The sequence below is a fragment of the Phaenicophaeus curvirostris genome, chromosome 1, assembly GCF_032191515.1.
Source record: "Phaenicophaeus curvirostris isolate KB17595 chromosome 1, BPBGC_Pcur_1.0, whole genome shotgun sequence".
Taxonomy (NCBI): domain Eukaryota; kingdom Metazoa; phylum Chordata; class Aves; order Cuculiformes; family Cuculidae; genus Phaenicophaeus; species Phaenicophaeus curvirostris.
The window spans coordinates 172,271,708-172,286,756 of record NC_091392.1 but is presented as its reverse complement, the minus strand read 5'-3'; the positions used below and the strand labels follow the sequence as shown (position 1 = coordinate 172,286,756).

General features: G+C 38.4%; 1 protein-coding gene across 1 annotated transcript in view; it reads right to left on the bottom strand.

Annotated features, from left to right (window-relative positions):
• The window catches only part of PCDH20 (protocadherin 20), a 39,086-nt gene extending 24,396 nt beyond the window's left edge, over positions 1 to 14,690 (bottom strand). The window contains exon 1 of the mRNA XM_069857059.1: positions 14,431 to 14,690. Coding sequence (XP_069713160.1) covers positions 14,431 to 14,690 — 260 coding nt within the window. The remainder of the gene's footprint in view (positions 1 to 14,430) is intronic.
• Positions 14,691 to 15,049: the final 359 nt, after the last annotated feature.

The window sequence follows — 15,049 nt, the reverse complement described above, 5'->3', positions numbered from 1 at the left end:
ATTAAAATAGAAGGGGTGCATGCTGGGGAATTATTGTTTTTTTTTTTAATTTTCCTGGAATGCACAGGCTTTATTCCTCCTCAGATGAAAGCCTGTCATAGTGGAACGAGAAATCTACTTATTTCATTTGCATATAGCAGGGAACCACTCGCAGTATTGAAGAAATGTATTTGCTAAATTGCATATTCTAAGGTAAGTGGTATACAGCAATGTTAAGTGAAGGTACTGACCAAAGACAAGAGGTCTGCAGCTGTCTGCGAAGCTTGTGTTGCTCGTGTGGATCTTAATCCAAAGCTTTGACATACTGCATATGACAGAACTGAAGTGATTCTCAGCAGCACCACGAGATGTTAATGACAACTTCTATGTGTGACGTCTCAACATGTTTAAAGAGAATGAGAATAATTGAATCTTGGAATCTCATGTATCTGTGACAGTACTGAGATAAGTAGTCTTTATAACTTTTGATTTCATTCTTCAAGGCAGGAGAATTCAAATAGTTTTTGTAAAACTTAAAAAGAAAATCACATTGTTTATCAAAGGAAATTTTTCTGTTGATTTTACGGGTTTGATTAATGCAATCCTGAAAAGCCTACAGTACTTCCTGATGTTGCTTACACCTAAGAAAATAAGTCAGTAGCAGAGACATATTTTTCTGTGGTGACAGTAAACATCCCATCTGTTTTTCAGTCATCCAGCAAACCAAATTTGGAGCTTATTGGTGAGAAGAAAGAAAAAAAAGAAGAAAAGTGTGTGTTTCCAAATTTCTTATGTGTTAAAGTAGTTCCTTTTTTGAGCGTAATATTGGTTGTATTAGCCTTAGTTTTTCTCTTGAGCATAGACAATATACATCATAGTGTTATAGGAGTGTAAGGATGCTTCTGTGATTTTCTGGTAGTTGAGTCATCATTTCCACAGATGTAAAGAACAAGCAAGATAAAATGTATTTACTAAAAAAGGTATAGGATAAAAAATTCTACTCTGAACAGCTGGCATGATTTTGGCTTATCTTTTTTTTTGTTGTTAGGGTAGTGGAAGAATGAATGTGACTAGAGAAACTAGGGTATGGTTAGGGAATGGGAAAATACGAGGTCCTACTTAAGTTTCTCATAAGGAGATGTGCCAAAAATGTTTTCCCAAAAATGCTTTTGTGATCAATAAATCTTGCAATTTTCAGTTTACATGTATAAGTGACCGGCAGAAGTGCATTTAGTCTTCTGACGTTAGTCTTTCACTTTATGGTTCTTTGTGATTCTCTTGAGTTGTTTGTATAAGGCAGAGATATTTCCTCTCAACATATATATATATATATATATTTATTTATTTTTGCATAGGCTAAATACATATTCTTTTTGTCTGTTTCTTTGGGTTTTTTTAAATGAACATGCAGTGGTATGGAAGAGGTTTAACTGAGGGGTAAATACATTCCCTGTTATAAAATTCATTTAAATGGACAGATAAAATCTGAATGATAACACTTTCTCCATTGTGAGACCAGTTAGTTGATAAAACAACCAAAATCACCATTTTTTCATTTAGTGACAAGAAGGTGGCTAAATATATAGTTGTTATTGTTCTAAAACAGCATTGAAGCTTACAAAAGAAAATTGGGACTAGTTTGTTTTACGTAAGGGACCAAAAGCCTTGCTGAATGCCTATAAATGCCTGCAGATAATTTTCAAACCTGGACTTCTCTTTCCTACTTACCCAAGGAGCATTTAAATAGTTCTCCAAAATAAAAGCTTCCTCTTTGGCTACAGTTCAGTTTCCATAGCCCAAACAGAAAATTATTCTTTACACTTGAGGAACTGCATTTGGATGAGTTGATGGTCTGCCTAAATGTTGCCTTTTAATTTGATGAGGCTGAGTGGATAGCTGTATGCTGATAAAATGTTCTCATTTCATACCTGCTATTGAGTCCTCTTATTTACAACTCCTTTAGGTTTTCTGAGCATGATATTTTGTTTATTCTTGCTCGTACTTGAGTAATCTCCCCTTTCCAACACTTAATGTAAGGCAAAAAAGCAGTAGGTTCAAACATCAGACACTGCAAAGAGAGCATTAGGCAACAGATAAATTTTGTCCTGGAAAACCAGACCAAGAACATAGTTTCAGAGACGTTGCCTTTTCTTAATATCTTTTCCAAATGACTATTTCTAGGATTGAGGGAATCAATTGCTCCTTGCTTCATAGACTCCTACAGACTCAGTAATCAGGTTAAATTGTGATCATTGCACTTTGACACTGTCACAGGTACGCAGGCACACCCATCCAGTGAAAATACTTTCTGGCATGTGGTAGAGGAAAGACTAAAGAAGCCAGTTCCTATAAGTATAGTACATGTTCATGTAGTATATGTACATGTTCATGTACAGATCCTTACACTGTCCACTCTTCACTCTACACAGAAACAGCTCAGAGAGAGTGTGCGAGGCCTGAGAAACTCACCAGAAATCTCATCACAGTATCCTAAACAGTATTCTTAATTTATGAAAATATACCCTTTTAAAATTAAACTGCTTTCTTCCACATCAGCTGTTAGCAAGTTAAAATAGAGACAATCATGCTGACACAGTCCAGTTAGAAAGCCCACTACCACTGACATTGTCAGGCTTGAAACTGTCTCCATGCAGCAGGTATCTGTTCTTGGCCAGTGCTGCTACCACTGCCCTGTCTCTCTAGAAAAGCTACTAGTAGTCTGTATTTCTTGCTCTGACAGGTTCTTCAGATTTCTTCTGACTGATGATTTCCTTGGCACTAGCTTCTTATTCCCCTGTAAGTTTTGTGGTGTTGTTTTGGTGGTATTTCTTTGTTTGGTATTTTTGTGGTGTTTTGGTTTTTTTTATCATTTGTTTTGTTTATTGTTTGTTTGTTTGGGGGTTTTTGTGATCTAATTTGATTTTTCTTTACTCTGAAATAGCCAGAGGACTGTTTGATCTGCTTTTCTAGCTTCTTTCTTTCTTGTTACTATGATATTGGTATGACTATAGAAAATAAATTAAGTGCAATCTAAAGACATTTAAGAGTATTATTTTCATAGAAGCACTTTCTTAGGGGAAGGCAGCAAGACTTTGGATTTGATTCAAGGTTCTGTGCAAATACAGAGAACTGAGTAGAATACTCTTGTAATTATTTTTGCTGTAGATGGCCTTGATGATGAAGAAAGCCATTTCACTCTATTACTCTGAGATGAGTGAATCTGGATTTGGCAGGAAATATTTTTTTGTAATCAATAGAACTCAGTAAATAAATCCATCTCTTATCCAAGCTGTGCTTTTGTCAAATTCTTTCATCTATTGCTTTGGGCAAGGCAACCATGATATGGCCTACTTTAACATTTCCTTGTACTTTTCTCTCTTTTTGCTTCATTATTTCACTGTCTTATTTTTTTTCTGAAGAAAATAATTTGCAAAAAAAAAATATGAATGTAAGGCATATGTACAAATATGCCTTAGGACAATAAACAATTAATTACATTAAAGTATGAAAGAACAAAGGAGATTCTGCTTTTGTTGCAGAAAGAATATGGCTTTCAGTGCTGCTACAGCAAGTTATTTTTACTAAAATACTGTGTTTTTGGTGTCAGCCAGGTATTCACTTAAGAGCTTGTTACAGTTTACAGAAAATTGTACTCACACCTCTCTGTGGGCTTTTAAAACAAAACTGAAAAACTCATTATCAGTTTACATGTTTCTGGTGTTCTGGCATATCTGACTATAAAGATGTATCTAAACATCCACCTTTTCAAAATAATAATCTTTTATATTGAATTATGTATACCAGTTTCAACATTAGAATTATTCATGAATAAAACCAAATTATTGTACATGTGCATAGCCATCCTCTACTGTCTGATTTTTATTTAACTAAATACAAACGAGGGTGTGATACTGGCTACATGGGCACTTCATGTGGAAACAGGGAATTTATTTGGTGTGTAAAATATACCCATCTGCAATCTCATCCTGTGATTGGAATAAGCTAATAATTGTTTATTTAACTGATTTTCGTCCATGTTGTATCTTTGCAGAACACTAGAAAGAAGGGAGAATGTAGGATTCAAATCCAGTGAAGCAGAAGATAATCTTTGAATAACTAACTGGTTACTTGATGTAACTGACAGACAACCTTGAAATTTAAAATACCTTATAGTCATCACTCTGTTCACATAAATACAGAAAGATGAGGAGGATTGTAACAGAGTTTTTGTTAAGGCTGAACATTTCAGAAACTTTCTGACATCTCCCACTGACAGTGAAGATAGAGACACCAGAAAATGACATTTCCTGCTTAAGCTTTAGTGTTATAAATGAAGTAGAGATACGGAAAAAGAATTATAGATGTCTATAAAGAAAATAGAATATTATATACAAGCTGTCTCAGAAAATAATATCTTAAAAGCCAAAATAATAGAAATCCAAAGTGCATGTCTAACATTTCTTTAAAGTGTAATGATTTCTTTAAATAAAATATAGAAGTTATTTAATGAAAGCTTTTTCATTTTCTCAAAGCATAATGATGTCATTTATAAGATGAAGAAGCACTTTTTAAAAAAAAACCTGTAAAAATGTTAACATTCACATGACTGATTACTAGGGAGACATCTTAGCTAAAAGATAGTCAGAGTTCATGGATTAACAGAGCTACACTGCATTACTAGGCCCTTTGAAGTATGACCTACATGGATCCCTTACTATTGCAATAAGATAATTGTCTATATCCTTAATAGTAAATTTATATCATCACAGTAGCTGTGACTCAATTGGTTTACACTTCTTTGAAATTTAAGACAAAGCTAGCATTGAATTAGCTGTCACAATCAAATGGTTGTGAAATGATAAAAGCACATGTTTTTAATTGCAAATAATGAATGCTGATTAGCATATAGCAAATAGCTTCACTGTAAAGCATTACAGACTCATTGAATAGTCACAGTGAGCTCATCACAGTCTCAATAAAGTGGTCATCTTGCAGCAAGACTGAAAAATAAACTTGAATATTCTTTGAGATATTTTTATTTGAAATGGTTTTTCTTGTACCCTCCATTAATATCAAAAGAACAAGTCAAACCCAAATATTTTTTGGACTGTGTTGTAACGTTAGAAAATAGAAACTTGATGGGGGACAAATTTAACATGGGCAATTTTTTAGAACCACTTTGCAGTATGAATATTTAACATCCATACAATTGCTTTTTCTATAAAAAGGCCTGTTGGAACATTTTAAATTATAATATTTAATGTTGTCCGTCTTCTCCATTTGGTTAAAAATGAATTAACTAAGCTTTTCCATTACTGTGACACTTATATTTGGTTTCTTCTGATATAAATTATTTTATGGACAAGACATAGTGGGAACAGATGCGTAATTTCCACAGAAAGGAAAAAAACCCAGAACTTTAAACTGTGTCTATACCATCTGTTCCAGCTGCTTATAAGATTTTGTATTTTATGAGTAAAGACAGAGAAATATGAATGATTTTTTTCCTGGTTGCTTCATTCTCATGTCTAATTATTTTGATTTGATATTTGTGTAGGCTTTCTTTAGTTACCTCTACTGAAATTATGAGAATTAATAATCTAAGTTTTTATTTGTAATTCAATGGTTAAGAAAAATATCTTACATAGTTTGGCAGCTGCGTGTAATAAGTGAATTATGAACACTGAGGATGGCATAGTTCCTGCTCTGAGGAGTTAATTTGCAGTGAGTGGAAAGAGTAAGAGTAACCATGACAAAGAATAGAAGAAAAGAAATAACAAGGTATCATTAATTAGATCATGCTGTCAGCTAGTTATTGCACAGTACATTGATTCCATGGACTATGCCTTAAGATAAACTACAATTAAAAAATTGGAGGAAAGTGAAATCCTTTCATGGATGAATGGATGACAAAATCAACTCAAAGTTGTAGAAAAAGTGCTTTTGTATTTATGGGGTGGGTGTTTTGTGGTGTTATTTGTTTGCTTGGTTGGTTGGGGTTTTTTTAATTTAGAAAATAATATATGCCTGAACTACTTCCATGGCTTTTTGCGAAGAAATCTGTTACTGACATTTACAAAATCAATATTAAAAAAAAAAAAAATACTAGTACTCTTTTGGTACACTGTGCAGCTACAAGAAACTATACTGAAACAATTTTGTGAGAGAAACTTTGCCTGTTCTCACATACATGATTTCTCCAGCAAATCATTATGATTTACTCATATGTATATATATATTGTTCAGGATGGTGTTAAAAATTAACATGGATAACAGCTGGCCTGGCTCTTGTTCATAAGCAATCATTTGTAGCTATCTCATGTAAAGAAATATGTCTGCTTTGCCTGGAAATGTCATGTGGTATTTTCCTTTTGCCAGAACAGTGCAACATTGTTCATAGAAAGAACTTTCCAGACTGGTAAGAGTCACATGCACCTGGACACCTGCATGCTTCATTTCAGATGGACTCCTCCTGATATAGCTTTCAGAAAATTCTTTACTGCTCCTAGTGGCTAAAGTCAAACTGGAAAAATGGGGGGGGGGAGAGAGATCGAGGTCGATTGATATCAAGAGAAATTTGTGTAAAATGTTTTCTTTTGTCACCAGTCCTAATCTATGCTGTATTACTGGCTGTTAGGACCAGTTTACCTTACAGAACAGAACTACTCATTATCATTCTCCTGACATGATCAACATTTGTCAGGGTAACAAATTCACAAGATTATCATTCTTATGTCCCTTCCAACTGAGTTTCATCCATGCTGTAAAACCCTAGCACCCTTAAAAACTTGGCACAACATGTTTCTGAAAGCACAAAGATTTGAAAGATACATGGAGATAGTGTCTAATGGGATTTAAAAATAAAACTTTCAGTCTTTGTTTAGCAGCAAAAAACCTGAAGCATCAGTAGAAAAGACCAACAATCTACAAACCACTGTGGGAGAAAGAGAAACTGTTGCAGTTGTAGATTTTTCTGTGAATGCTTATTTTCCTGTGCTGTTGGCTTTAAGCACTTCCAGCATTTCCTCTTTGATTTACTGATCATGGTATTGAAACTTTTCAAAGATCTTTTACACACTGCCTGTTATTTTCAGAATTCAGATTTTCAGATCAGTTTCTTTGTGCTAGTGGTATTTATAAACCACAGAGGGATTTGATATGTGCACAGTATATTCATAATGTGTCTGCACTTACTTATTCAGTTCTGAGTGAAAAAATGTGTTCTCTTTTCTTGTGTAGGAAATGGGTGGGATCCATTTTTTCAGATTTCCTATGTAACAAAAATTGTTGTTCAGCTCAGAAGAAAAATGCAAATAATATGCATATGTATGTGTAGACATAAAGAAATAATTCAATACATCCATATACGCATGCATGGATATGCATGACTCTGGAGAAGGTGAGTTTTGAAGAAATACAGAAGAAGAAGGTTTAGAGAAGTTGTATTTCATAGCAAAATTTATTTTAAACTAATGTGATCAGAAGTGCTACTCTCTATTAATGGAACCATTACTTATTTATTCATATTTATACAATAATTCTTAAGTGAACTCTAAAAGTCTAGAATTTGTTTTAAGCAGATGGAGAATTTTTTTTGAATAGCCGACAATTATATCATCTATACCAACTCCCATATCTTTAGAGGTGCAATGATCTGCTCTTTTACATGCTGCAGTTCATGTTATCGAGTCCTTCTACAGTGACTTTGAGATGATCTGACTCCTGAAAGAATGAAAAAGTCACTTTGAGTGAAGGTTTCTACTAATCCATTTTTATATTCATAGTCTGAGAAGTTGAGGTCTTCCTTAATTGCCCAGTCTAGTGTGTAGTTGGAAGTCTGAGCTTGGGTTGAGTGCATCTACTTTAGATTTCTACAATGTAACTATGTACAATTAAGCTAATTTTCTGTACTTTTTGTATAGCTGTTGGAAAGAAACAAATTTTCATGGTACCCATAGTCTAAAGTTCATGTCTGCATTAGGTCAGGTGAAGCTTATTCTAGCCATGATTGAAGGCTACAGGCTCCTCAGGATGGATAGGCAGGTCAGATGAGGCGAGGGGATGGCATTCTGTGTAGCAGAGGGGCTGAAATGCATGGAGCTTGCAGTTGGCGATGCCTTAGTCAAGAGCCTCTGGGTAAGGATTAAGGGACTGACAACTAAAATTTATATTGTTATGAGGTCTGCTATAGGCCACCCAGCCAGGATGATGGCACTGAGGAGTTATCCTTTAAGGAAGGAAGGGATACCTCCAAGTCATCTGCCCTTGTCCTCATGGGGGACTTCAGTTTGCCGGAAATCAACTGGGAGTACCACGCAGCTGGTACAAACAGGTCCAGAATATTCTTAAACTCTTTGGATAATGATTTCATGGCACAGATGCTAAAGGAACTGACCAGGAAAGGTGCCTTCCTTGATTTGTTTCTAGTTAACAGTGAGTGAAGTGGCAATTAAAGGCTGCCTTAGTCACAGTGACCACGAAGCAGTCAAGTTTAACATCTATGGTAAAAGAAGGTAAACTGACCGCAAAATCTCAACTCTGGATGTGAGGGAAGCAGACTTGTGTGCAATTTTGGGTGCCACAGTTTAAAAAGGATATCAAGCTACTGGAGAGTATCCAGAGGAGGGCCACAAAATTGGTGAGGGATCTAGATCAGAAGTCATATGAGGAGTGACTAAAGTCACTTGTTCTTTCAGTTAGAGAAGACTTTGGGGGGGACCACATAGCAGTTTACTGCTTCATCACAAGGGAAGGAGAAGGAGCTGATCTCCTGTCTCTGGTGACCAATGACAGGACCTGAGGCAATGGAAAGAAGATGTACCAGGGAAGGTTTAGGTTGGATATTAGGTAAAGATTCTTCATGCAGAGGGTGGTGGAGCACTGGAACAGGCTCCCCAGGGAAGTAGTCATGGTGCCACATCTACAGGATTCAGGAAGCATTTGAACTCAGACACATAGTGTAAATTTTGGAGTTGTCCTGTGCAGGGATAGGAGTTGGACTCGATGATCCTTGTGTCTCCCTTCCAACTCAGGTCATTCTGTGATAAATTTCTGGGCACGCTTGCTTTCTTTTTCCCCTAAACTTCCTACTCAGACCTGGGGTAGATGGTCTCAATTCTCCAGGCTTAGTCAGAGGATCAAGGGCTTCGTATGCAAGTAAATGGAATTTAATATCTTGCCTGTCCATCAGTGCTTTATCGTTTTCATCCCTAGTATTTCTGTGGTGAATTATAGCAATGCATGTTTCTTTAGGAATTATTCTGTCCATCACTGTGCTGTCTACAAAAACAATTATAACACAAGCAATTGTACTATCTCTTTCTTACTGTAAAATGATCAGAAATCTGGAGAAATTGTGAAGAATATCTGATATAAACTTCACATTTCGATGTTGTCTGTAAAAATTGGAGGGTAAAATGGATTTTGAAGGTGTCTTTTCAGCTTTATTGTATTACTAATGTGTGGCTGTACAATCAATATATACAGTAATGGATCAACGCTACTAAGAATTGCTAAGAAAATAGAACTTATTCTGCATATCGTTATATGTTGATGTATATAAATGACAAATAAAAACACAATTTCAAAGGCGAGGAAAAGCAATCAAATATTCAAGAAAAATTTACTCTGACTGCTATTACAATTCAAATGGGAAAAAGTCTTCTCTCTGAGGGAAAGCTGAGCTGTTTCTGGCTTTATTATTTCACAAAATGCTGCTATAAGTTAGGAAAAAGTGTATAACTTAAATATATGAACAAGATTGCCATTTATGTTCTGCATCACAAACATTGCCTAGCTGTCAGTTAGAAAACACTTCTTTTTTTTCAACTGAAAATAAGAATACTAATGTTATACAGGTTCTTGAGTCATTGGCATTTGCAGCTTGCTGTCAAATCTTTCCTGCAGTGTAGATAATGTAAACAAATTCTCTTCAGATGTGAATATTCAAGCAATAAGTAGGTGAACTTCACTTGTTTTTCATTTTGGTGAATGTTCCCAGAACAACTGGGTCAAGTACACCACTTTGATTCTTCATGTGTATTAGATAATGACTGAAAGATCAAAGAAATCTCAGAAAGAACCTGGATACATTGGATACATGTAATTTTCTGTAAAAAAAATTAAATAAATTTCTAAGTCTATTTTCAATGGAATGCGGTTTTCATTTGGTAATCACTGAGAAGAAGATATGAGAAGTGGGGGTAGTATGTGGTTAGATAAGTTTGAACAGTTCTTAGTTACTAATAAAATATTTTTCTTGCTTGAAAAATTTCCCTTTTTGAGGAAAAATAAACAAGCCCAACCTTAGTTTTCATCTGCAGGGCAAAACAACAAATTGCAATATAATGAGTGTGATACATGTGACACATTCCTGTCATATATTACTGGTTTTGTTCAGGTGTTGCAGAATACTATTTTTTTGTCACTACTAGCTAATGTTTATCAATGATAATCTGAGCTGAGAGCATCAACACAAGAAACATGTAAAAGTACATTGAAGTTTAACCCTCACACGAGGCTCCATTTCATAGTCAGGATTATAAAATTCAGACATAAGGGTGAAATCCTATTAGTCTTTTTTTTTTTTTTTTTTTAATTTTAAATCTATCTAAAAGCAGTTACACAGTTTTCCATTTGAAATAATTGTCTGGAGATACGAACACAATTAGTGGAGTTCCCCAGCAACTTAGAAAGGCATCATGAACCAGGAGGAACAGATATTTATGAAGTACTTATTTCTATTTCTACACTACTGCCTCCTCTATTTACTAAGGAGGCAGCATATGGTGATTATAAAAATTAAACCAATAATGTCTAGATGGGCGAATTTAGACAAGACAAGTACTATTGTAAGTGACTTCACATAATTTTAAGATTTCTGAGGGATATTTGTAGCTTATTACTCAAACATTCAATTTTAATACAGTCATTTTTGTTCTTGATGTTTGAATCAAAGCACTTGCATTTTCTTACTAGAATTCTATCTCTCTCTGCACTGCAATATCCTAAGTTTTTTTGACAGTTCCATTTAATAATTTACAGTCTTTTATTTTAGAAAGCAGTTTTAAGCAATCAGAAATGGAGGACTTCATTGTACTTTTGGATAAATTTGACAAGTGTGATTGATTGTTATTCATTGCTGTTTATGAGAAAATGGGAGGACTTAACATAAGCTAGATGCTTTCCATCTACCAAGTAAAGATAAGCCTTGGTTCTGGCCCTCATATTAGACTATATAGGGGAAGACTGCATGATCAAAAAGGATAACATGAAGATTTTATCACTTTTTCATATGAACAATCATTGATTATTACTTTGATAGATTTTATGGATGGCTTTCTGATAGAGAATCATAGAATGCTTTGGATTGGAAGGAAACTTTACAGATTATCTAATCCATCCCCTGAAGGAGCAGGGACACATTTAGATCAGGTTGGTCAGAACTCCAGTCAACCGGACCTTGAATGTTTCCAGGGATGGGGCCTCCCCTGCCTCCCTGGGCAACCTGTTCCAGTGTTTCACCACCCTCATTGTGAAAAGTGTCTTCCTTATATCCAGTCTAAATCTGTCCTCCCTTAGTTTAAAACCATTACCCTTTGTCCTGTCACAACAGACATTGCTAAAAAAATCTGGCCCATCTTTCCTCGAGGCCCCTTTTAAGTACTGGAAGGCTGCTAGAATGTCTGCAGCCTTCTCTTCTTCTGGGTAAACAATCTGACTCTCTCAGCCTGTCCTTATAGCCACAAGCCTCAGTCCTTGGATCATTTCTGTGGCCTTTCTCTGGACCTGCTCCAACAGCTCCATATCCTTCTTGTACTGACAACTCCAGAGGTGGCAGAGTCACCTCCTTCGACCTGCTGACCACACTTCTTTTGATGCATCTCAGGATAGAGTTGACTCCCTGGGCTGCGAACACACACAGAATCATAGAATCATAGAATCACCAGGTGGAAGAGATCCACCGGATTATCGAGTCCAACCATTGCTATCAAACACTAAACCATGCCCCTTAGCACCTCATCCACCCGTGCCTTAAACACCTCCAGGGAAGGTGACTCAACCACCTCCCTGGGCAGCCTGTTCCAGCGCCCAATGACCCTTTCTGTGAAGAATTTTTTCCTAATGTCCAGCCTAAACCTCCCCTGGCAGAGCTTGAGGCCATTCCCTCTTGTCCTGTCCCCTGTCACTTGGGAGAAGAGGCCAGCACCCTCCTCTCTACAAACTCCTTTCAGGTAGTTGTAGAGAGCAATGAGGTCTCCCCTCAGCCTTCTCTTCTCCAGGCTAAACAACCCCAGCTCCCTCAGCCGTTCCTCATAAGACCTGCTCTCCAGCCCCCTCACCAGCTTGGTTGCTCTTCTCTGAACTCGCTCCAGAGCCTCAACATCCTTCTTATGGTGAGGGGCCCAGAACTGAACACAGGATTCTAGGAGCGGTCTCAAAAGTGCCAAGTACAGAGGGAGAATAACCTCCCTGGACCTGCTGGTCACACCGTTTCTGATACAAGCCAAGATGCCATTGGCCTTCTTGGCCACCTGGGCACACTGCTGGCTCATGTTCAGTCGGCTGTCAACCAACACACCCAGGTCCCTCTCCTCCAGGCAGCTTTCTAGACAGACTTCTCCTAGTCTGTAGCACTACATAGGGTTGTTGTGCCCCAAGTGCAGGACCCGGCATTTGGCCTTGTTAAACCTCATGCCATTGGACTCTCCCCAGTGGTCCAGCCTGTTCAGATCCCTTTGCAGAGCCTCCCTGCCCTCCAGCAGATCAACACTTCCACCCAGCTAAGTGTCGTCTGCAAACTTGCTAAGGGTGCACTCGATGCCTTCATCCAGTTAATTGATAAAGACATTGAACAGGGCTGGACCCAGCCCTGAGCCTGGGGAACTCCACTTGTCACTGGCCTCCAGCTGGATTTCACACCATTTACCACCACTCTCTGGGCCCGGCCATCCAACCAGTTTTCCACCCAGGAGAGTGTGCGCCTGTCCAGGCCAGAGGCTGACAGTTTCTCAAGCAGAATGCTGTGAGAAACTGTGTCAAAGGCTTTGCTGAAGTCCAGGAAGACCACATCCACAACCTTTCCCTCATCCAGCAGCCGAGTCACTTTGTCATAGAAGGCGATCAGGTTAGTTTGGTAAGACCTGCCTTTTGTGAACCCATGTTGACTGGGCCTGATCACCCGGTTCTCTTGCATGTGCTTCATGATAGCACTCAAGATCACCTGCTCCATGACTTTCCCTGGCACTGAGGTCAGACTGACAGGCCTGTAGTTCCCGGGATCCTCCCTGCGACCCTTCTTGTAGATGGGCACAACATCAGCCAGCCTCCAGTCCAGTGGGACTTCCCCAGTCTTCCAGGACTGTTGGAAGATGATGGAAAGGGGTTTGGCCAGCACATCCGCCAGCTCCCTCAGTACTCTTGGATGGATCCCATTTGACCCCATAGACTTGTGGGTGTCTAGCTGGGAAAACAAATATCTAACCACCTCGTCTTGGATCATGGGGATGTCATTATGCTCCTCTAGCTCCTGGGTTAGTACACAGACGGAACAACTTTCTTTACAATTAAAGACTGAGGCAAAGAAGTCATTAAGTACCTCAGCCTTTTCCTCATTCCCTGTCACTGTTGTTTCTTCTGCGTTCAATAGGGACCGCATGGTCTCCCTAGTCCTCCTTTTATTATTTATATATTTATAGAAGGATTTTTTGTTATCTTTCAGAGACTTTACCAAGCTGATTTCTAATTGAGCCTTAGCCCTTCTGATTTTTTCTCTACACAATCTCACTTCCCTCCTGTAGTTCACCCAAGAGGCCTGTCCCCTCTTCCGGAGCCCATAAACATTTCTCTTCTTCTTGATATCACTCAAGATCTCTCTGTTCAACCAAGCTGGCTTTCTCCCCTGATGGCTTTTTTTCCGCAACATGGGGATAGCTTTCTCCTGAGCTGCTAGGACTTCCTTTTTCAAGAGCTCCCAGCCCTCATGGGCTCCCTTGCCCTTAAGTACTGTCTCCCATGAGACTTTGCCAACCAGCCTTCTGAAGAGTTCAACGTCTGCCCTCTGGAAATTTAATGCTACTGTCCTGCTAACCACCCTCTTCACTTCACCTAGAACAGAAAACCCTATCATCTCATGATTGCTTAGTCCTAGGCATCCACCTACTGCCATATCCCCCACAAGGCCTTCTCTGTTCACAAACAGCCGGTCCAGGAGGGCACCTTCCCTTGTTGGTTCATTCACCAGCTGTGCAAGGACGTTGTCTTCCACGCACTCCAGGAACCTCCTAGACTGCTTCCTTTCTGCTCTATTGTACTTCCAGCAGATATCAGGAAGATTGAAGTCTCCCACAAGAACAAGAGGCATCGATCTAGAGATTAACCCCAGCTGGCTCATGTCCAGCTTTCTTTTCATCTTGTTCATTGTGTTCATGTGTTCATCCCCCAATCCCTGACCCAGGTGTAGGGCCTTGCACTTGACCTTTTTGAACCTCATGGAGTTCATGTGCGTCCGCTTCTCCAGCTTGTCCATGTCCCTCTGGATAATTTCCTGTCCTCTGGTGTGTCAACTTCAACCTCAGCTTCGTGTCATCTTCAAACTTGCTGAGAGTGCACTTGATGTCATTGTCTATATTGTTGATGGAAATATGAAGCAGCACTGGTTCTAGTATGGACCCCTGAGAGACTCCAGTCACTGCTGATCTCCCTTTGGACATTGAGCCACTGACCGCTACACTCTGGATGTGGCCATCCAACTGATTCCTTTTCCACCTAACAGTCCACCCATCAAATTCATATTTCTCCAATTTAGAGAGAAAGATGTTGTGGTGGACTGTGTCTGTAGCCTTATAGAAATCCAGATAAAAGACATCCAATTGTACCTTGGCCTTCCTGATTCCATCCCTACACAACTGGGCAGCATCCCTAAACTCTTCCCAGGATGCATATCCCTTCTTCCACTGCCATGTTCTTTTCCCTCTTACTCTTTGCTTTGACCAGCATATCTTGACTCAGTCATGCTGGTCTTTTCACTTCCTTGCCTGATTTCCTGTATCTGAGAACTGAGAGCTCTTCC